This window comes from Salmo trutta, chromosome 15 (genome assembly GCF_901001165.1).
Source record: "Salmo trutta chromosome 15, fSalTru1.1, whole genome shotgun sequence".
Lineage (NCBI taxonomy): Eukaryota > Metazoa > Chordata > Actinopteri > Salmoniformes > Salmonidae > Salmo > Salmo trutta.
Window position 1 is genome coordinate 29,686,685 of NC_042971.1, and position 21,240 is coordinate 29,707,924.

The following is a 21,240-nucleotide window of genomic DNA, read 5'->3' on the forward strand; positions in this document are numbered from 1 at the left end:
TATCATTGGATATTGGCGAGGCGTTCCGCTAGCGGCACATCTAGATGTAAGTTGTGCACTAGATAATAGATAAAGCAGATCTCGTTCATTATTTTGCCTGTTAGATAACTAGATAACTATGAAGCTTGCCGGTACTAGTTTCCCAAAACAACTGTTCAAGCCAGTCATGTGTGTTTGTTTACAAAGAAGCACAACGGGCAAACTGGGAGCACTCCTGCAGCACAACTTAAGTGAGGTGATCAAAATCAAATCAAATCAAACTTTATTTGTCACATGCGCTGAATACAACACGTGTAGACCTTACCGTGAAATGCTTACTTACAAGCCCTTAACCAACAGTGTAGTTCAAAAAGAGTTAAGAAAATATTTACCAAACTAAAGTAAAAAAAATGTTTTATCCTCAACACAGGGGCCCCTCAGGGGTGCATGCTCAGTCCCCACTTGTACTCCCTGTTCACCCTTGACTGCATGGCCAAGCACGACTCCAACACCATCATTAAGTTTGCAGATGACACAACAGTCGTAGGCCTGATCACTGACAACGATGAGACAGCCTATAGGGAGGAGGTCAGAGACCTGGCAGTGTGGTTCCAGGATAACAACCTCTCCCTCAACGTGATCAAGACAAAAGAGATGATCGTGGACTACAGGAAAAGGAGGGCCGAGCACGCCCCCATTCTCATCGACTGGGCTGCAGTGGAGCAGGTTGAGAGCTTCAAGTTCCTTGGTGTCCACATCATCAACGAACTATCATTGTCCAAACACACCAAGACAATCGTGAAGAGGGCAAGACAATGCCTATTCCGCCTAAGGAGACTGAAAAGATTTGGCATGGGTCCTCAGATCCTCAAAAAGTTCTACAGCTGCACCATCGAGAGCATCCTGACTGGTTGCATCACTGCCTGGTATGGCAACTGCTCGGCCTCCAACAGCAAAGGCACTACAGAGGGTAGTGCGTACGGCCCAGTACATCACTGGGACCAAGCTTCCTGCCATCCAGGACCTCTATACCAGGCGGTGTCAGAGGAAGGCCCTAAAAATTGCCAAAGACTCCAGCCACCCTTGTCATAGACTGTTCTCTCTGCTACCGCACGGCAAACGGTACCGGAGCGCCAAGTCTAGGTCCAAAAGGCTTCTTAACAGCTTCTACCCCCAAGCCATAAGACTCCTGAACAACTAATCAAATATCTACCCGGACTATTTAAATTGACCCCCCCCACCCCAACCCCCATTTTTAACACTGCTGCTACTTTCTGTTTATTATCTATGCATAGTCAATTTACCTACATGTACATATTATATGAATTACCTCGACTAACCTGTGCCCCCACACATTGACTCTGTACCGGTACCCCTGTATATAGCCTCGTTACTGTTATTTTATTGTTGCTCTTTAATTATTTGTTATTTTTCTAGTTTCTTCTTTTATTAGAATTGTTTCATTATCTTAACACTTATTTTTCTTAAAACTGCATGGTTGGTTAAGGGCTTGTAAGTAAACTGTAAGGTCTACACCTGTTGTATTCAGCACATCTGACAAATACAATTTGATTTGATTTGATTTGATTTTTTTTTATAGCAATCCATAAAATATGATGTATCTCCATCAGGTACAAACCAGAAGAAGCATTGATAACTGGAATTAACCCTGCCAAAGTTAACAGGGGGAGGTCGACGACAAAGCAGCCTGCTTTAGAACTGTTTTAACAATGTTTTAACATTTCTAAATCAGTTCCACACAAAGCCAGCCAAAGCACCAAGAAGGAGTTTATAAACAGCGGTCACACTCCTTTCTCCCTGGGACCTCAACTGAACCGCAGAACCAGTGCCACAATATAACAGGTCACAAAGGAACAAGCTCCCTCTCCAAACATTTGGATTCTACTCCCAAACTGCAACTGTTTACATCCAATGCCAGCAAGACAGCTGATTATGTAATTATTGCTTCCCTGCCTTTGTTTTATTGTTCACACTGTGTTTAGGATCAGGTTGTAAACATCTTTGTGCTGACACTGGCAGATGCACTAGAGAGTGGAAAGCTTAGATGCCGTGTTTAATTAAGTTTCCAGGTTACTTAGACACCCTAGCCAGTTTGTTCAGTATGTGGTTGAGACATCAATTGCGTCTTTCCTCCTCTGTCCATTGTCTTATAAGTCTTCTTACAGTAACTACACAAAGCTAGTTACTTGATAGACTAGGATAGCCATATCAAAGTATTAACTATTTACTACTACAGTATTTACAACTATTTACAATTAATTTAGATTTTGATGTGAACATAGGCATTAATGCAACAATAGCATGACAAAGTCTTCAGAAAATGTAAACCTCCAATAATTTTCAGTTTCTTCAGAACGGGATTGCATTTTTCAGTTCAAAGCATCATTTTCTTAGATGGTTCTTTGACAAATGCAACAGATTTTGAAAATATTTGTACGAAAATGTGCAAATCTCAGAAAACATAGAACATATCAAACTGCATGACTTCGCTGAAACAAAATAGAGAACAATACAAATTATTTTATTTTTTTTGGTAAAAATATCACATCAAAAATATTTTAACTTAAATAGTGGTGTCCCTCTAAATAATAATGGATAAAAATGTAAAGTCTGCTTCATTTGTTTAAAAGACAAGCCAGCTCAAATCACTTTAGTATCCGAAAGAATGAAATCGCAGATTTTGTCATTACCCTAAAAAAAAATTTAAACAGTGCAGGCCAGCCGAATAGGAAAAAGGACATTTGCAAAGAAATCTTGTCGTACCACTATGGCAGAAGGGTGTTACCCCTGCCTGTTTGGTAAATATTTCTGTACAGTGCCACACAAACTAAAGACAATGCCCAAGCATTACAGAAAATGACCAATAAAATCCCAAAAGTTTGCGAAAACGTTCTAAAATGGATTTACCTTGATGGTGCTGGCCATATTTGTTCAGGACCTTTCAATCCTGGAAAAACACAATGGTATAAATTTGAATATAATTTTTTTCTGGACAGCAAGCTAGTTGAGGTTCCACTAAGCGTCGTTTGGGGCAGATGAGATTGTGCTAACGTTGGGAAGTGAAGTCAGCCAATAGCAGGAAGAGGTTTCTATTGGTTCTGGCCACCGCAACTCGAAGAAACAGGATATTTGGGAGTGAGGAGATAAGAAGTGTTAAAAAAAGTTGTTATTCTTGATGATGTGTGTTTAGAAGTTTTATTTTTTAGTAAGGAGGGGTAAGGTTGTAGGGGGGAACTAGCCAAGAAGGCTGATCTGAGGGGGTCTCTACTGACACAGGCAGGTGCGAAGTGTGTGTCTGTGTGTGTCTCAGACAGACATAAACCCATGACAGGATGCAGATGTCTGATCCTACGGTCCATACTTGACACGCTTGCCTGCCATGAGCCTCTCTAGAGGCCTAACAGTTGAGGATAGCTACATTGAGGACGTCAATAACCTTGGCACAGAGCACTCAACACTTTCGAGAAGCTCATTTCACCACTTTTGAACAAGGGACATTTCAACATTACTACACACTTTTTTTAAATCAGGTTTTTATATACTCTACTTACATAAACTCAATTGAGTAGCATGTCAGGTCACATTTATGCCTCAATTTAGTAGACTACCTGCATAATAAACAGAACAACTGAACATCCTCACAATGAATTCAAATCTAATCAAATCAAATGTTATTTGTCACATGCTTCGTAAACAACAGGTGTAGACTAACAGTGAAATTATTACATACAGGCCCTTCCCAACAATGCAGAGAGAAAGAAAATAGTGAAATAATAGAAAAGTAAAACATAATAAAAGTAATAATAAATACTCAATGAGTAACGATAACTTGGCTATATACATGGGGTACCAGTACCGAGTCGATGTGCAGGGGTACAAGGTAACTAAGAATAATAAATGACAGATAATAAACAGTAGCAGCAGCATATGTGATGAGTAAAAAAGAGGTTTGTGCAATTAAATGCCCAGTGCAGTCAAAAACATGATGTTCTTATTTTTTATATATATTTCCACACTATGAGGTTGGAATAATACTGTGAAATAATGAAAATGATGATAATGCCCTTTCAGTGTAAGAGCTGTTTGAAAATACCTGTTTTGATGGGATGGAGTTTTGGCCTGACTGGGGACATCACCAGGTAGTAAATTAGTTAATAGATCGATACAAAACAGAGTTACAAACCTTTCTGCCAATAACAGCTAGTTTCCAGTTTCCAGTTTTTCCCCACTCAGACCATTCCCAGAAAGTCCTAGCAAAATTCTTGCTTGAGAAATGTATCTTTGCTAAGAAGCTATTTGTTTATTTTTGACTATTTTAATTGAAAACAGTCACAGTAAGGTTCTTAATTGTAACATAGAAATGATTTGATATTTTACCTTTAATGGTAATTGAATAGAGAAAGGGATGTGAGCGGCTCAGCCCCTCCTTTCTTCAGGAGGGTCTGGTTGGGTCTGAAGACTAGAGGTGAGAAAGCAGCAAAGCTGAGCAGCCCTGATAAGGAGGTGGAGTCAAGGAGCAAGTAAAGGAGAGGAAATCAGAGCGCAGCCTGACATCCTGCTGCCGACCTCTGTCAAAACACTTGTGACTAACCACCCCTGGTCCTGTACGCTGATTACACGCACACACACACACACACACACACAAAACAGGCGGGGGCATACCCAGCTGCACTGTGACCTCTGACCTGAGACCACTCTCAGGTGTGCGGTAGAACCACGGTTCAAACCTGCAAGCCCTACACTCAGTAGGACTCCAATCTACTGACCGCAGTGGTTCTGTGGTCCGAGACAGCACGACAAGAGTTCACATTGCATTGTAAACCGACTGTGGCTTTGCATCATATCAGTTACAAAGAGAGGAAGTGGCTATGACAAGAACAGTGTTTTCTCTATTTTTAAAGGAATTTAGTAATTTAACACCTGATATGTGACCACTATCTGCTATTGAATACAAGTCTGTTGTTTTTGCAACAAATTGAGTTTGGGAGGGGGAAAAATACATTACCTGTATTATTTTGTACCAAAACCAACAAACACATGATAGCACTTTTAACTTGTGATTTCAAGTATTATTGATGGGTGTGCATTTTGTAAGACTTTGAAATGTTGCAAATATTTTGCATTGTCTTTCAACAGATGATCACAAGATAACATTACATCAAAGAAGAGCAGGAAGAGAAAAATCCATCAAAAGATCAGAAAATGTTCTAGTTATCAAAAAGTTTCTGCTTCTCTCTCTCTCCCTCAATCTCTCCTGTTCTCTGACTAGTTTAATGGCCTTCTGCAGGAAGTCTGTAGGATATAACCCCTGTTCCCCTCTCTCACTAAATCTGGGCCGCCCAACACTGCCGACACACAAACACACACACACACACAAAACGTTTGATTTCATCTAATTTTAACATTCTGTCATAAAGAACACATGTTCAACTTCATTAAAAATATATTTTTCCCATCTCAAATACTGTTGTTAGTGCCTATTAAGTGTCCAAATGTATCTTAAATCAGCCATAAATCCCCTGGGAAATGGAAGCTTGGTGTGCAAGCTTCCACTCCCCCTCCCCCCCATACACACACACACACACACACACACACACACGCACACGCACACGCACACACAAGCACACACCTCAACCATCCCAACCCTCCAACCTCACCAAATCAAAGTCATCCTACCTCCATTACTCCCCACCCCCCACCCACTACCACCAGACTCCCTCACTCCCCTTCACCATATCCCTTTCCACTATATTAATCTCTAACATATCCCCTCCTCACCCCATCTCCATCTCATCTCCCTCACCCCATCTTTAGCATACCCCCCAGCCACCCTCCTACTCCCCTACCCTCCACCCCATCTCCAACAGCTCTTGCCTGGAAGCACAACCTCCACGGGGGCTGGGAAGCCGGGCTGCTCCCTCTCATAGGAATATCCTGTGTACTGTGATTAACCAACATTTCGGGGGAGTTTCGCTTATTAAACAACTATTGATCGACGTCGGTTCAATTACTGGAATTGCATCTAATTATGTTTTTTTTGTGAGCTCAACGCACCGTTTCTCTAGAGAGAAATCAAATCATTCACAAGAGAAATTCATGCCACGTTCACGTGCTAGTTGGAACTAGGAAACTCTGAAATGTCTGTCTTGCTAACTGGTTGAACACGTGTATAACTACAACCAGTTAGTGACATTTTCGACTAGCATGTGAATGTGGCCAAAGTCTTGAACTATGAGGGATGCTGGGCTGAAGGGAGTTGTAGCTTTCATTAGGCAAATATTCAACAAATATTGAACAAAACAAGATTCAACAACTGACACATAAACTGAACAAGTTCCACAGACATGTCACTAACAGAAATGTAATAATGTGTCCCTGAACAAAGGGGGGGGGGTCAAAATCAAACGTAACAGTCAGTATCTGGTGTGGCCACCAGCTGCATTAAGTACTGCAGTGCATCTCCTCCTCATGGACTGCACCAGATTTGCCAGTTCTTGCTGTGAGATGTTACCCCACTCTTCCACCAAAGCACCTGCAAGTTCCCGGACATTTCTGGGGGGAATGGCCCTAGCCCTCACCCTCCGATCCAACAGGTCCCAGACTTGCTCAATGGGATTGAGATCCGGGCTCTTCGCAGGCCATGGCAGAATACTGACATTCCTGTCTTGCAGGATATCACGCACAGAACGAGAATTATGGCTGGTGGCATTGTCATGCTGGAGGGTCATGTCAGGATGAGCCTGCAGGAAGGGTACCACATGAGGGAGGAGGATGTCTTCCCTGTAATGCACAGCGTTGAGATTGCCTGCAATGACAACAAGCTCAGTCCGATGATGCTGTGACACACCACCCCAGACCATGACAGACCCTGCACCTCCAAATCGATCCCGCTCCAGAGTACAGGCCTCGGTGTAACGCTTATTCACTCGACGATGAACGCAAATCCAACCATCAGCCCTGGTGAGACAAAACCGCGACTCGTCAGTGAAGAGCACTTTTTGCCAGTCCTGTCTGGTCCAGCAACAGTGGGTTTGTGCCCATGGGCGACGTTGTTGCCAGTGATGTCAGGTGAGGACCTGCCTTACAACAGGCCTACAAGCCCTCAGTCCAGCCTCTCTCAGCCTATTGCGGACAGTCTGAGCACTGATGGGGGGATTGTGCATTCCTGGTGTAACTCGGGCAGTTGTTGTTGCCATCCTGTACCTGTCCCGCAGGTGTGATGTTCGGATGTACCGATCCTGTGCAAGTGTTGTTACACGTGGTCTGCCACTGCGAGGATGATCAGCTGTCCGCCCTGTCTCCCTGTAGCGCTGTCTTAGGCGTCTCACAGTACGGACATTGCAATTTATTGCCCTGGCCACATCTGCAGTCCTCATGCCTCCTTGCAGCATGCCTAAGGCACGTTCACACAGATGAGCAGGGACCTTGGGCATCTTTCTTTTGGTGTTTTTCAGAGTCAGTAGAAAGGCCTCTTTTGTATCCTAAGTTTTCATAACTGTGACCTTAATAGCCTACCGTCTGTAAGCTGTTAGTGTCTTAACGACCGTTCCACAGGTGCATGTTCATTAGCTTATGGTTCATTGAACAACCATGGGAAACAGTGTTTAACCCTTTACAATGAAGATCTGTGAAGTTATTTAGATGTTTACGAATTATCTTTGAAAGACAGGGTCTTTGAAAGACAAAAAAGAATATGTATTATAATATCGTCTTTGTATCTCAAAATCATTGTAATGTTGTTAACCTTTAAAATCTAAATGAAAATTCAACCAGAGAGCACCCTTAGATCATGGGATAAGGCGGCACTTGACCGTTGCACTTTAATCTTTCCTACAGTGAATGGCAAGGCCCGCTACGCTATGAAACCACACACTATTGCAGAGACTTTGATATTACCGGCTGCAATTAAAATGGTGAAACCAATGTGTGGAGAGGCAAAGGCACAGAAACTCACATCAATATCTTTGTCAGATATTTTTTTTTTAAGTATGATATTGCTAGCAATCAAGAAGAAACTCAGACTAAACAACTCAAAAACTCCCCAGCTCATGATCTCCAAATGGATGTTAGCTGTGAGGGCAGAGATTTTGACTTTTGTTCGCTATACATGTCGGGGGATGCTATTCACGAGGACATGTTGTTCTGTCTCATGATTCTCAAGCATGAAACGGAACAGGGGATGTTCAGTGTGCTGCAGGCTATATTGTTGAAAAACTGATTCCACGGGATCGAATGGTGGGCTTTTGCACAGATGGGGCTTCATCTATGGCGGGACGGCAGGCAGGCCTCTGCACTCTAGTTATGAATGTGTCTCCCTCTGTCATATGGACGCATTGTATGATAAACCGAGAGCAACTGGCGGCAAAAGAGCTGAGCACAGAACTCTAGGATATACTGCAGCAGGTAACTTTGATTATTAACTACATCAAACCACATCCACTGTGCACACTCCTGTTCGCAAAACTATGTGGAGATATGGGATTAGAGCATAACAACATTCTATTTCACACGGAGGCTTGGTGGTTATCGAGGGGGAGTGTTTGAGAGAGGAACTATTGTCAGAGGAAATGTGTCTCCGTGCCTATGTAAGACACAATTTGGGAAACTGAACAAACTGAACGCAAGTGTGCAGGGGAAATACAGAAACATTCTACAGGTGAGTGACAGAATCAGTGGATTCAGAGGAAATAATTATTATAGGAGAGAGTCTTTTAAAAGTGAACCATGCCCCCTTCCCTTTGCTGTGCATGTTTCTAACAGAAAACAGCATCAGTAAGTGTCCCACACGAGTGATGAATGCCCACCTACAATGCTTCGAAGAGCACTTTGGGACCTACTCTCCAATCCATTTGACTGTGATCCTGGCTCAGTTGACATGCTGGTAAGTGAAATCGAACAGCTGATTGAGCTGTCATGTGATCTAATGCATTCACGGGACACTGTGGACAAGTTTTGGTTCCTGACTCAAAGTGAATACCCTGCTGACTCCCTCTGAGCATTAATGCCGCGTTCAAAACAACTGGGAACTTGGAAATCTCCGACTTCCAACTTCAGTGCATTCAAAATAACTGGGAACTCAGGAAAAAAAATGTTGAACTCGGGAACTCTGGCCTCTTTCTAGAGCTCCGACTTTCCGACCTAATGTTCACTGATATCATGATTTGACCTTGCATTCCCAGTTGTCTTGAAAGCACCATCAGTGCTCTCGTCTACATTAAACCCAAATATCGATCCAGGTTGGATGTGACAGCAGAGATGAGGTACGCACAGTCGACCACATCCCCTGACTTTGAGAAGCTCCATTAACATGCAACAAGCACACCCATTTCATTAGTGGTGTTGAGATAAGATACATTATGTCAGACTAATTTGCAATTGACTGTCATAGCCCCACATTAAAGTGCAAGTGCTAGTTAAGTGTTTTTATTTATTAAAGAAAAAAACATTTGGGGGGGGGTCGAGGTGAAGAGGAGTATTATTTAAGCTACTTTTTGAATAGGTAGGGTTCCAGATGTTTTCGGAAGATGGTCAGGGGGAAGCCATTGGGGCGCCAGGACAGAGAAGAGCATAGCCTGAAGGTAGGGAGGGGCAGTTCCTCTTGCTTTCCGTAGGTAAGCACCATGGTCTTGTAGTGGATGAGAACTTCGACTGGAAGCCAGTGGAGTGTGCAGAGGAGCAGGGTGACATGAGAGAACTTGGGAAGGTTGAAAACCAGGTGGGCTGCTTCATTCTGGATAAGTTGCAGAGGTTTGATGGCACAAGCGGGGAGCCCAGCCAACAGGAAGTTGCAGTAGTCCAGAAGGGAGAGGATAAGTGCCTGGATTAGGACCTGCACCGCTTCCTGTGTGAGGTAGGGTCGTACTCTACGGATGTTGTAGAGCATGAACCTGCAGGAGCGAGTCACTGCTATGATGTTTGCAGAGAAGGACAGGGTGTTGTCCAGGGTCACACCAAGGTTCTTTGCACTCTGGGAGGGCGACACTGTGGAGTTGTCCACCATGATGGAGAAGTCTTTGAGCGGGCAGGCCTTTCCTTGGAGGAAGAGCAGCTCCGTCTTGTCGAGGTTGAGCTTGAGGTGGTGGGCCGACATCCAGTACAGTATGGGGAGCACTGAGATAATGTTAGATGATTGTCTGGCTGGTTGGCTGAGCAAAGATCAGATGATGACTTAAAGGAATGAAAAATAATAAAGTCATCAAATAAAAACGAAGTAATATACACAACCTAAATATTGTATTTAATGTATATTAATTTCCTTTTTTTCTATTGATGTCTACCCAATGTGGACCTGACAGTGGCAATTAAATGTTTTTAATGTTTTGGCAATTGACTGTTCACTATTTCATAGAATGTTCACTATATCTGGCTTTGGAATTTCCATAAAAAAGCTTTAGGATTTTTTTGGGATGTCATTATTTCATAATTATTTCACGAAAACCATGACCTCAAAAAGCACTAATTGCTCAGCACTAACACACACATACGCACGCACGCACGCACGCACGCACGCACGCACGCACGCACACACACACACGCACACACACACACACACACACACACACACACACACACACACACACACTTTCACTTGGCCCGTTTATAAATACAGCAGCCCTCCTCCACGCAGCACATCCTCCACTTCAGGGGCTCCAGAAGAGGAGGAAGCTCCACTATAGACTTGTGTGCGTAAAAAGCCATATTGATGATCTTGGGCAAAATGCTTGGTGTCACAAGTGAATGTCTGTTTGTATGGGCTAGTGTGTTTGGAGTTGAACAATAGAGGAAGAGTGTGAAGGGCTCGGTCACATGCTGGGTACAGTATGTGTGGACTGTGGAGCACTTGGGCACACGGCTAATGCTAATGGAAATCCTCTGTTAATCCCAGTACAAGGGCAGGGCATTGGCAGATAGCCTACTGCAGGTAAAAGTGGAAGTGTTCCTAAGATGTGTCTCAATGGTACGTGACTCTGACAAGTCCTCCATGTAAGTAGGTGAGGCAGAAGTGTTACCTGAAAGAAAAATATTGACATAGCAGACCAAGTTAAGGCTCTAACGATCAATCTACCTTTCTCTCCCTCTCCCTCCATCAATGAATGACTCACACTCTGCGCTGTCTGATGTCTACATGACTTGTTCATGTTCAGCTCCTAGTGGAGTAAAGGGCCTCAACAGAGATTCTCCATCGAACACCCTCTGACGTAAACTACTGTAAACAACCAAACGTTGCTCTCTACGTTCAGCCTAATGACCAGGTATGTGTGCCTCCTGTGGCACAGGGCTCATAAACTCCATTAACAGTTGGCTGACGGCTAGAGCTCCTCCATTACCGTCTGAGAGCAGAGGGTTGAACAGATCCCAGTCTGTGTGCTGGTGGTCTGCCTGTTGGTCTGCCTGTGGTAGCCCTGTGGGGAGGCAGGGTGGTCACGAGAGAGAAAGCAGGAAACCAGCATCCCTCTGCCATCCGACATACACTATATGCCCGGCTGCCACAGACATTTATGGAGACTTACAGCGTGAGTAGTAGTACACCCATTCTGAGGCTTTATAAGCATGTTTATGACCTATTGTTAATGTTAGTAAGGCTCCTAAGTGGCGTAACGTGCATAAAAGATTTCTAGGTTAGATTACAGTTCATGACGAGTATTATAATTCTGGGTTGGTTATATCATGTTAGCCTGCCTTCTCTGCGTATCAAATTGTATTGGTCACATACACTTATTTAGCAGATGTCATTGCGTGTGTAGCGAAATGCTTGTGTTCCTAGCTCCAACAGTGCAGTAGTATCTAACAGTTCACAACAATACACATTAATCTAAAAGTAAAAGAATGGAATTAAGAAGTATATAAATATTAGATTGAGCAATGTAGGAGTGCAATTGACTAAAATACAGTAGAATAGAATACAGTATGTACATATGAGATGAGTAAAGCAGTATGTAAACAATATTTAAACATTATTAAAGTGACTAGTGTTCCATTATTAAAGTGGCCAGTGATTCCAAGTCTATGTATATAGGGCAGCTGTCACGTCCTGACCAGTAAAGGGGTTATTTGTTATTGTAGTTTGGTCAGGACGTGGCAGGCGGTGTTTGTTTTATGTGTTTTTTTGTTTTTGTTTTTTTGGTTAATGTTCTATGTTAGTATATTTCTATGTTCGTTCTAGTTTTTCTATTTCTATGTTTAGTTTATTGGGTTGACCTTCAATTGGAGGCAGCTGTTCCTCGTTGCCTCTAATTGAAGGTCCTATTTAGTAGGGGTGTTTTTCCATGGGTTTTTGTGGGTAGTTGTTCCGTGTGTAGCTGTGTGCCTCACAGGACTGTTTTTCGTTGTTGTTTTTGATGAAGTGTTTATTTGGGGGGTTTTCTAAATAAAGATGAGCATACACATTCCCGCTGCGCCTTGGTCCCATCTTTTCGACGAATGTGACAGCAGCAGCCTCTAAGGTGCAGGGTTACGTAATCAGGTGGAAGCCGGCTAGTGATGGCTATTTAACAGTCTGATGGCCTGATGGCTGTTTTTCAGTCTCTAGGTCCCAGCTTTGATGCATCTGTACTGACCTCACCTTCTGGATGATAGCGGGTGAACAGGCCGTGGCTCGGGTGGTTGATGTCCTTGATGATCTTTTTGGCCTTCCTGTGACATCGGGTGCTGTACGTGTCCTGGAGGGCAGGTAGTTTGACCCCAGTGATGCGTTGGGCAGAACACACCACCCTCTGGAGAGCCCTGCGGTTGCGGGCGGTGCAGTTGCCGTACCAGATGGTGATACAGCCCGACAGGATGCTCTCAATTGTGTGAGTATTACTTCAGCAGTCCCATTAAAAAAATAAAGACTTAAAAGTTTCTGCCCACAATCCAGATAGACAACATTTCAAAGAATGTGCGTTGGATTTAACAGCAGCTCATCTCTCTCGAAAGCCACTGTGTGAAAGCTTTGAGCTCAATGTATGAAAATGACTTTGTAAATAAAGTTAGCAATATTACTCGCTATTAGGTATAAAACAAAACTGATGGGCATGTATTGTTTCCATTTAAGAACAGTAGCATATACAAATGAATTCGAACTTTTAGTTTCCCTCAGCCAAGCTCTATCTCGGTTCCTAAGCGCTGTAAAACACTGACTGAGCACAGTCATCCCACCAGCCCAGAAGAGATCCTGTTGAGACTGAAGGAGTGAAGGGGGACATTTAAGGATCACTTACACCTAAACACAGCCTGCAGTATCCTGCAGCAGCACTGCATGGACGCTCATTTAGCATTCCACAGCCTCCTGTAGCATTGTATTCATACAGGAGGAGGGAGAGAGAGAGGGAGAGAGAGAACCCCATATTATTTGAATTAATCACTGTGGCCAGACAGTTATATTAAAAATAACATTCATGTTTTACTCTTCGGTCATGATGGCTCGTCTGTTGCTTGACAAAACACTGGCCTGAAGCTGACGGTATAAGGGGCTGTGGGCGCTCTCTGGCTCTTTCTGGCAAGCCACATGACCGTCATGTGTTTTCTATTTGACAGGAGCCATCCAATCTCGCTACGCAACATCATCACAATGATATATGACAGGATTGGACGGCACAGGGCACCAGTCAAAGCACAGGCTCTATGGAACCTGACCCTGAAGTGATGGGATACAGTTTTAGACACAACATCATGCCACTCATTCGTAATACAAAGAAGGTTTTGTCCACGGTGTGTGATTGACTCATAATACAACGAAGCACGTGTCTACACTGATTTCAATGGGAGATATTAAACCATATCAAAATAAGCACAGATCAGGCTTTACTGTGTTCCACATTTGGCCTTGCAAGTTACAGTGTAGGCATGATGTGTGCAGTCGAGGAGTAATCTCCCCCTAGATGTGTAGGGGCGAACCAGGAAGTGGTAAACCACACGACCTGCCTCTGTACAGTCCGGGAGGAGAGGCGGTTGAAAGTTTGGAAAAAGTTAACTCAGAGAGGTCGTTTGGAGCCCAGCCCAGCATGTTCACTTTCTAGCTACACAATCTATTTGTATTGATTCTACAGTGATGAGATTAAAGACAAGCAAACAAACTAGAAACTATCCTAAAAGAAAACCTTGGGTTAAAGTAGGGTATATGTCACGTCTGTCGGAAGGATTGGACCAAGGCGCAGCGTGTAAAGTGCTCATCTTCTTTTATTAACGTGAACACTTAACCAAAATCAACAATACCACAAAACAGTTCCGTAAGGTGCACAGACTATACGGAAAACAACCACCCACAAACCCAAAGGAAAAAAGGGCTGCCTAAGTATGGCTTCCAATCAGAGACAACGAAAGACACCTGCCTCTGATTGGAAACCATACTCGGCCACACAATGAAAACGAACATAGAAAATGAAAACTAGAACAAATCCCCTCTAAATAAACCAACCCCCAAAACACACAAAAACAACACCCCCTGCCACGCCCTGACCATACTACAATGACAAACGACCCCTTTACTGGTCAGGACGTGACAGTATAACTGTTAGGATGAGAAAAGCCAAAGTTTTACAGATATACAGTACCAGTCAAAAGTTTGGACCCACCTACTCATTCAAGGGTTTTTCTTTATTTTTACTATTTTCTACATTGTAGAATAATAGTGATGACATCAAAACTATTAAATAACACATATGCAATCATGTAGAAACCAAAAAAGTGTTAAACAAATCAAAATATATTTTATATTTGAGATTCTTCCAAGTAGCCACCCTTTGCCTTGATGACAGCTTTGCACACTCTAGGCAAGCTCTCAACCAGCTTCAGCTGGAATGCTTTTCCAAAAGTCTTGAAAGAGTTCCCACATATGCTGAGCACTTATTGGCTGCTTTTCCATCACTCTGCGGTCCAACTCTTCCCAAACCATCTCAATTGGGTTGAGGTCCGGTGATTGTGGATCTGATACAGCACTCCATCGCTCTCCTTCTTGGTCAAATAGCCCTTACAAAGCCTGGAGGTGTGTTGGGTCATTGTCCTGTTGAAAAACAAATGATAGTCCCACTAAGTGCAAACCAGATGGAATGGCCCATCGCTGCAGAGTGCTATGGTAGTCATGCTGGTTAAGTATGCCTTAAATTCTAAATATATCACAGAAAGTGTCACCAGCAAAGCACCACCACACCATCATGCCTCCTCCTCCATGCTTCATGGTGGAAACCACACATGCAGAGATCATCTGTTCACCTACTCTGTGTCTCACAAAGACATGGTGGTTGGAACCAAAAATCTCAAATTTGGACTCATCAGACCAAAGGACAGATTTCCAACGGTATAATGTCCATTGCTCATGTTCCTTGGACAAAGCAAGTCTCTTCTTCTTATTGGTGTCCTTTAGAAGTTGTTTCTTTGCAGCAATTCGACCATGAAGGCCTGATTCACGTCTCCTCTAAACAGTTGATGTTGATGTGTCTCTTACTTGAACTCTGTGAAGCATTTATTTGGGCTGCAATTTCTGAGGCTGGTAACTCTAATGAACTTATCCTCTGCAGCAGAGGTAACTCTGGGTCTTCCTTTTCCTGATGTTTTTTGCGACTGCACTTTAAGACATGACTGACCATCATGTCTTAAACTGTCTTTTCTCTTTGCTTATTTGACCTGTTATTGGTATTTTACCAAATAGGGCTGTCTTCTGTATACCTGTGACGAGATTGTGTAGAGGTAGGTGAAAGAGTCAAGCGCAGGAGAGCAGAGATGTCCGAGATGCGTATTTAATAGGCAAGTCCCATAAACATACCAAAACAAACGCTCTTAACAACAGAGAAAACCAGTAACTCACGGAAGGAGGGAAACAAAAAAACAACACTCCTAAACTTATACCTACTTCAAAAATACGTGAGAACCAATAAGGCACAACCTTAGCGAACAACATCACAATGAACTATCCCGCACAAACCTAGGCAGGCAAACAGGGGTAATTATACAAACAGAAATTAAGGCAAATGAAAAACAGGTGTGAAAGAACCACAGACAAAACAAACAGAAAAGGAAAAAGGGATCGGTGATGACTAGTAGGCCGGCAACGCGCCGGCCGAACAGGGAGAGGAACCACCTTCGATGGAAGTCGTGACAATACCACTCCTACCTTGTCACAACACAACTGATTGGCTCAAATGCATTAAGAAGGAATGAAATTCCACAAATGTACTTTTAACAAGGCACACCTATTAATTGAAATGCATTCCAGGTGACTACCTCATGAAGCTGGTTGAGAGAATGCCAAGAGTGTGCAAAGCTATCATCAAGGCAAAGGGTGTCTACTTTGAAGAATCTCAAATATAAAAAAACACTTTTTTGGTTACTACATGATTCCATATATGTTATTTCATAGTTTTGATGTTTTCGCTATTATTCTACAATGTCGAAAAATTAAGAAAAATCCTTGAATGATTAGGGGTGTTCAAACTTTTGACTGGTACTGTACATTCCTCTCCAGCTAAACTCCTTTAAGTTGATTAAGGAAGAGTGCTGTTCTTCCTCCATAATTCATTATTCTCTATACACCAATGGAAGGTACCGTATTCTTGAAGGGGACCCGTTCTTCTCTTCTAGCCATCCAGGTTGAAGTAGCTACCTATAAGTCTACCTGTGTTATCACAAGGGCAGAGATCCAGGGAGACTGCCTGCCACTCTGACATATTTCATTCGGCTAGACACAGACCACTGGCACGCCAGCCCTCCATGAGTCTCGCCACAAGACTGGCGGGGTGAAGCCACGAAGCAGGAAAGAATGTCAATGGCCAGGAGGGGAAAGGGACAGAATTCCTGCCTTCTCAAGTGACCTTGCCAATTTATACTGTATATTCAGCCAGGACCAAGTCAACAATAAACAATGGATGTAGTCCTCCTGTATTGCTTTGTATCATGCTGAGCAGGTTATGAAGTATTATATTATAAATGGGGCATGATGGTGAAAGCATCAATGGTCTATTGTCATGCTTCTTTTGAATTCATATCTCAAGAGATGCTTTTACATTCTTTGGCAACCTGCAGGTAACTGCCAAAATAATGGAAACACTTGAGTAAATGACCGAAACAAAGTATATTGAAAGCAGATGTTTCCACACAGGTGTGGTTCCTGAGAAATTAAGCAATTAACATCCCATCATGCTAAGGGTTCAGGCATAAAAATACTGGGCAGGCTATTATTTTGGCTACCATGGCTATAGGATGACAATGCCCCCATCCACAGGGCACGAATGGTCACTGAATGATTTAATAAGCATGAAAAGGATGTAAACCGTATACCATGGCCGTCTCAGTCACCAGATCTCAACCCAATTGAACACTTATGGGGGATTCTGGAGTGGCGCCTGAGACAGCGTTTTCCTCCACCATCAACAAAACACCAAATTATGGAATTTATCATGGAAGTACGGTGTCGCATCCCTCCAATAGAGTTCCAGACACTTGTAGCATATATGCCAAGGTGCATTTAAGATTTTCAGGCTTGTGGTGGCCCAACGCCCTATTAAGACACTTTATGTTGGTGTTTCCTTTATTTTGGCAGTTACCTGTACATATGCCAAATGTGAGAACAGACAGTCATGCCACCATTTTACATTTACATTTTAGTCATTTAGCAGACGCTCTTATCCAGAGCGACTTACAGTAGTGAATGCATACATTTAATACAATTTCATACATATCATACATTTTTTTCTGTGCTGGCCTCCCGTGGCAGTCGAACCCGCAACCCTGGTGTTGCAAACACCATGCTCTACCAACTGAGCTACAGGGAAGGCTATACCAAATGATCAATACATAATGAGTGCATGTCATACATCCTTCCTTTATAATTGTGATTTATTATTAAGAAAGTACTATTCATAAAGCAGATGCATATTTATTAACTACTTCAAATCGAATCAAATTTTATTTGTCACATACACATGGTTAGCAGATGTTAATGTGAGTGTAGCGAAATGCTTGTGCTTCTAGTTCCAACAATGCAGTAATATCTAACAAGTAATCTAACAATTCCCCAACAACTACCTAATACATACAAATCTAAAGGGGTGATGAGAATATGTACATGTAAGTATATGGATGAGCGATGGCTGAGCGCCACAGGCAAAGTGCAATAGATGGTATAAAATACAGTATATACATGTGATATGAGTAATGTTAGATATGTAACATTATTAAAGTGCCATTATTTAGAGTGCATTGTATAAAGTGACTAGTGATCCATTTACTAAAGTGGGCAGTGATTGGGTCTCAATGTAGGCAGCAGCCTCTCTGAGTTAGTGATTGCTGTTTAGCAGTCTGAAGGCCTTCAGATAGAAGCTGTTTTTCAGTCTCTCGATCCCAGCTTTGATGCCCCTGTACTGACCTCGCCTTCTGGATGGTAGCGGTGTGAACAAGCAGTGGCTCGGGTGGTTGATGTCCTTGATGATCTTTTTGGCCTTCCTGTGACATCGGGTGCTGTAGGTGTCCTGGAGGGAAGGTAGTTTGCCCCCAGTGATGGGGGCAGACTGCACCACCCTCTGGAGAGCCTTGCGGTTGAGGGCGTTGCAGTTGTCGTACCAGGCTGGCGCTGTTGCGCCTTCTTCACCACACTGTCTATGTGAGTGGACCATTTCAGTTTGTCTGTGATATGCACGTCGAGGAACTTAAAACTTTCCACCTTCTCCACTGCTGTCCCTTCGATGTGGATAGGGGGGTGCTCCCTCTGCTGTTTCCTGAAGTCCACGATCATCTCTTTAGTTTTTTTGACATTGAGTGAGAGGTTGTTTTCCTGAGACCACACTCCGACTGCCCTCACCTCCTCCCTATAGGCTGTCTCGTCGTTGTTGGTAATCAAGCCCACTACTGTTGTGCCGTCTGCAAACTTGATGATTGAGTTGGAGGCGTGCATGGCCACGCACTCGTGGGTGAACAGGGAGTACAGGAGGGGCTGAGCATACACCCTTGTGGGGCCCCAGTGTTGAGGGTCAGCGAAGTGGAGATGTTGTTACCTACCTTCACCACCTGGGGGCAGCCTGTCAAAGTCCAGGACCTAATTGCACAGGGCGGGGTTGAGACCCAGGGCCTCCAGCTTGATGATGAGCTTGGAGAGTACTATGGTGTTGAATGCTGAGCTGTTGTCAATGAACAGCATTCTTACATAGGTATTCCTTTTGTCCAGATGGGATAGGGCAGTGTGCAGTGAGATGGCGATTGCGTCGTCTCTGGACCTGTTGGAGCGGTATGCAAACTGAAGTGGGTCTATGGTTGCTGGTAAGGTGGAGGTGATATGATCCTTGACTTGTCACGTTCGTCGTAATAATTGGACCAAGGTGCAGCGCGATATGGTTTCCACATATTTAATATTAGAAACGCACAAAACAACAAAGAAAGAATGAAACAAACAACGAACCATAACTAAGAGGTGCTACGTGCACCCTACTCAAAATAATATCCCATAAAACACAGGTGGAAAAAATGTGTCTTAAATATGATCCCCAATTAGCGACAACGATAACCAGCTGCCTCTAATTGGGAACCATATCAAGCACACAACCTAGAAATATGACAACTAGAATACCCACATAGAAACAGTAACCTAGAACCTTACATAGAAATAATAAACTAGAATACCCCCCAGTCACGCCCTGACCTACTTCACCATAGAGAAACAATGGCTCTCTATGGTCAGGGCGTGACATGACTAGTCTCTCGAAGCACTTCATGATGACAGAAGTGAGTGCTACGGGGCGGTAGTAATTTAGTTCAGTTATCTTTGCCTTCTTGGGTACAAGAACAATGGTAGCCATCTTGAAGCATGTGGGGACAACAGACTGGGATAGGGAGCGATTGAATATGTCCGTAAACACACCAGCCAGCTGGCCTGCACATGCTTCGAAGATGTGGTTCGGGATCCCGTCTGGGCCAGTAGCCTTGCGAGGGTTAACACGTTTAAATGTTTTACTCACGACAGCCACGGAGAAGGAGGGGGGGGGGGCGCAGTCCTTGTTAGCAGGACCGCAACTGTGGCACTGTACAGTCGTGGCCAAAAGTTTTGAGAAAATATTAATTTCCACAAAGTTTGCTGCTTCAGTGTCTTTAGATATTTTTGTCAGATGTTACTATGGAATACTGAAGTATAATTATAAGCATTTCATAAGTGTCAAAGGCATTTATTGACAATTACATGAAGTTGATGCAGAGTCAATATTTGCAGTGTTGACCCTTCTTTTTCAAGACCTCTGCAATCCGCCCTGGCATGCTGTCAATTAACTTCTGGGCCACATCCTGACTGATGGCAGCCCATTCTTGCATAATCAATGATTGGAGTTTGTCAGAATTTGTGGGTTTTTGTTTGTACACACGCCTCTTGAGGATTGACCACAAATTCTCAATGGGATTAAGGTCTGGGGAGTTTCCTGGGCATGGACCCAAAATATCGGTGTTTTGTTCCCCGAGCCATTTAGTTATCACTTTTGCCTTTTGACAAGGTGATCCATCATGCTGGAAAAGGCATTGTTCATCACCAAACTGTTCCTGGATGGTTGGGAGAAGTTGCTCTCGGAGGATGTGTTGGTACCATTCTTTATTCATGGCTGTGTTCTTAGGCAAAATTGTGAGTGAGCCCACTCCCTTGGCTGAGAAGGAACCCCACACATGAATGGTCTCAGGATGCTTTACTGTTGGCATGACACAGGACTGATGGTAGCGCTCACCTTGTCTTCTCAGGACAAGCTTTTTTCCGGATGTCCCAAACAAACGGAAAGGCGATTCATCAGAGACAATGACTTTACCCTAGTCCTCAGCATTCCAATCCATGTACCTTTTGTAGAATATCAGTCTGTCCCTGATGTTTTTCCTGGAGAGAAGTGGCTTCTTTGCTGCCCTTCTTGACACCAGGCCATCCTCCAAAAGTCTTCGCCTCACTGTGCGTGCAGATGCACTCACACCTGCCTGCTGCCATTCCTGAGCAAGCTCTGTACTGGTGGTGCCCCGATCCCGCAGCTGAATCAACTTTAGGAGACGGTCCTGGCGCTTGCTGGACTTTCTCGGGCGCCCTGAAGCCTTCTTCACAACAATTGAACCGCTCTCCTTGAAGTTCTTGATGATCCGATAAATGGTTCATTTAGGTGCAATCTTACTGGCAGCAATATCCTTGCCTGTGAAGCCCTTTTTGTGCAAAGCAATGATGACGGCACATGTTTCCTTGCAGGTAACCATGTTTGACAGAGGAAGAACAATGATTCCAAGCAACACCCTCCTTTTGAAGCTTCCAGTCTGTTATTCGAA

At 43.5% G+C, this 21,240-nt stretch overlaps 1 protein-coding gene across 7 annotated transcripts in view; it reads right to left on the reverse strand.

The window, feature by feature from the left end:
- The window catches only part of LOC115148765 (transcriptional regulator Erg), a 106,558-nt gene that overhangs the window by 37,851 nt on the left and 47,467 nt on the right, over window positions 1-21,240 (reverse strand). The window contains exon 1 of one of the 7 annotated variants that reach the window (XM_029690975.1): window positions 2,908-3,411. The exons of the other annotated variants lie outside the window; for them this stretch is intronic. Coding sequence (XP_029546835.1) covers window positions 2,908-2,925 — 18 coding nt within the window. The 5' untranslated portion in view covers window positions 2,926-3,411. Of the gene's footprint in view, window positions 1-2,907; window positions 3,412-21,240 lie in introns of those variants that run through there. 7 annotated transcript variants of the gene reach the window in all.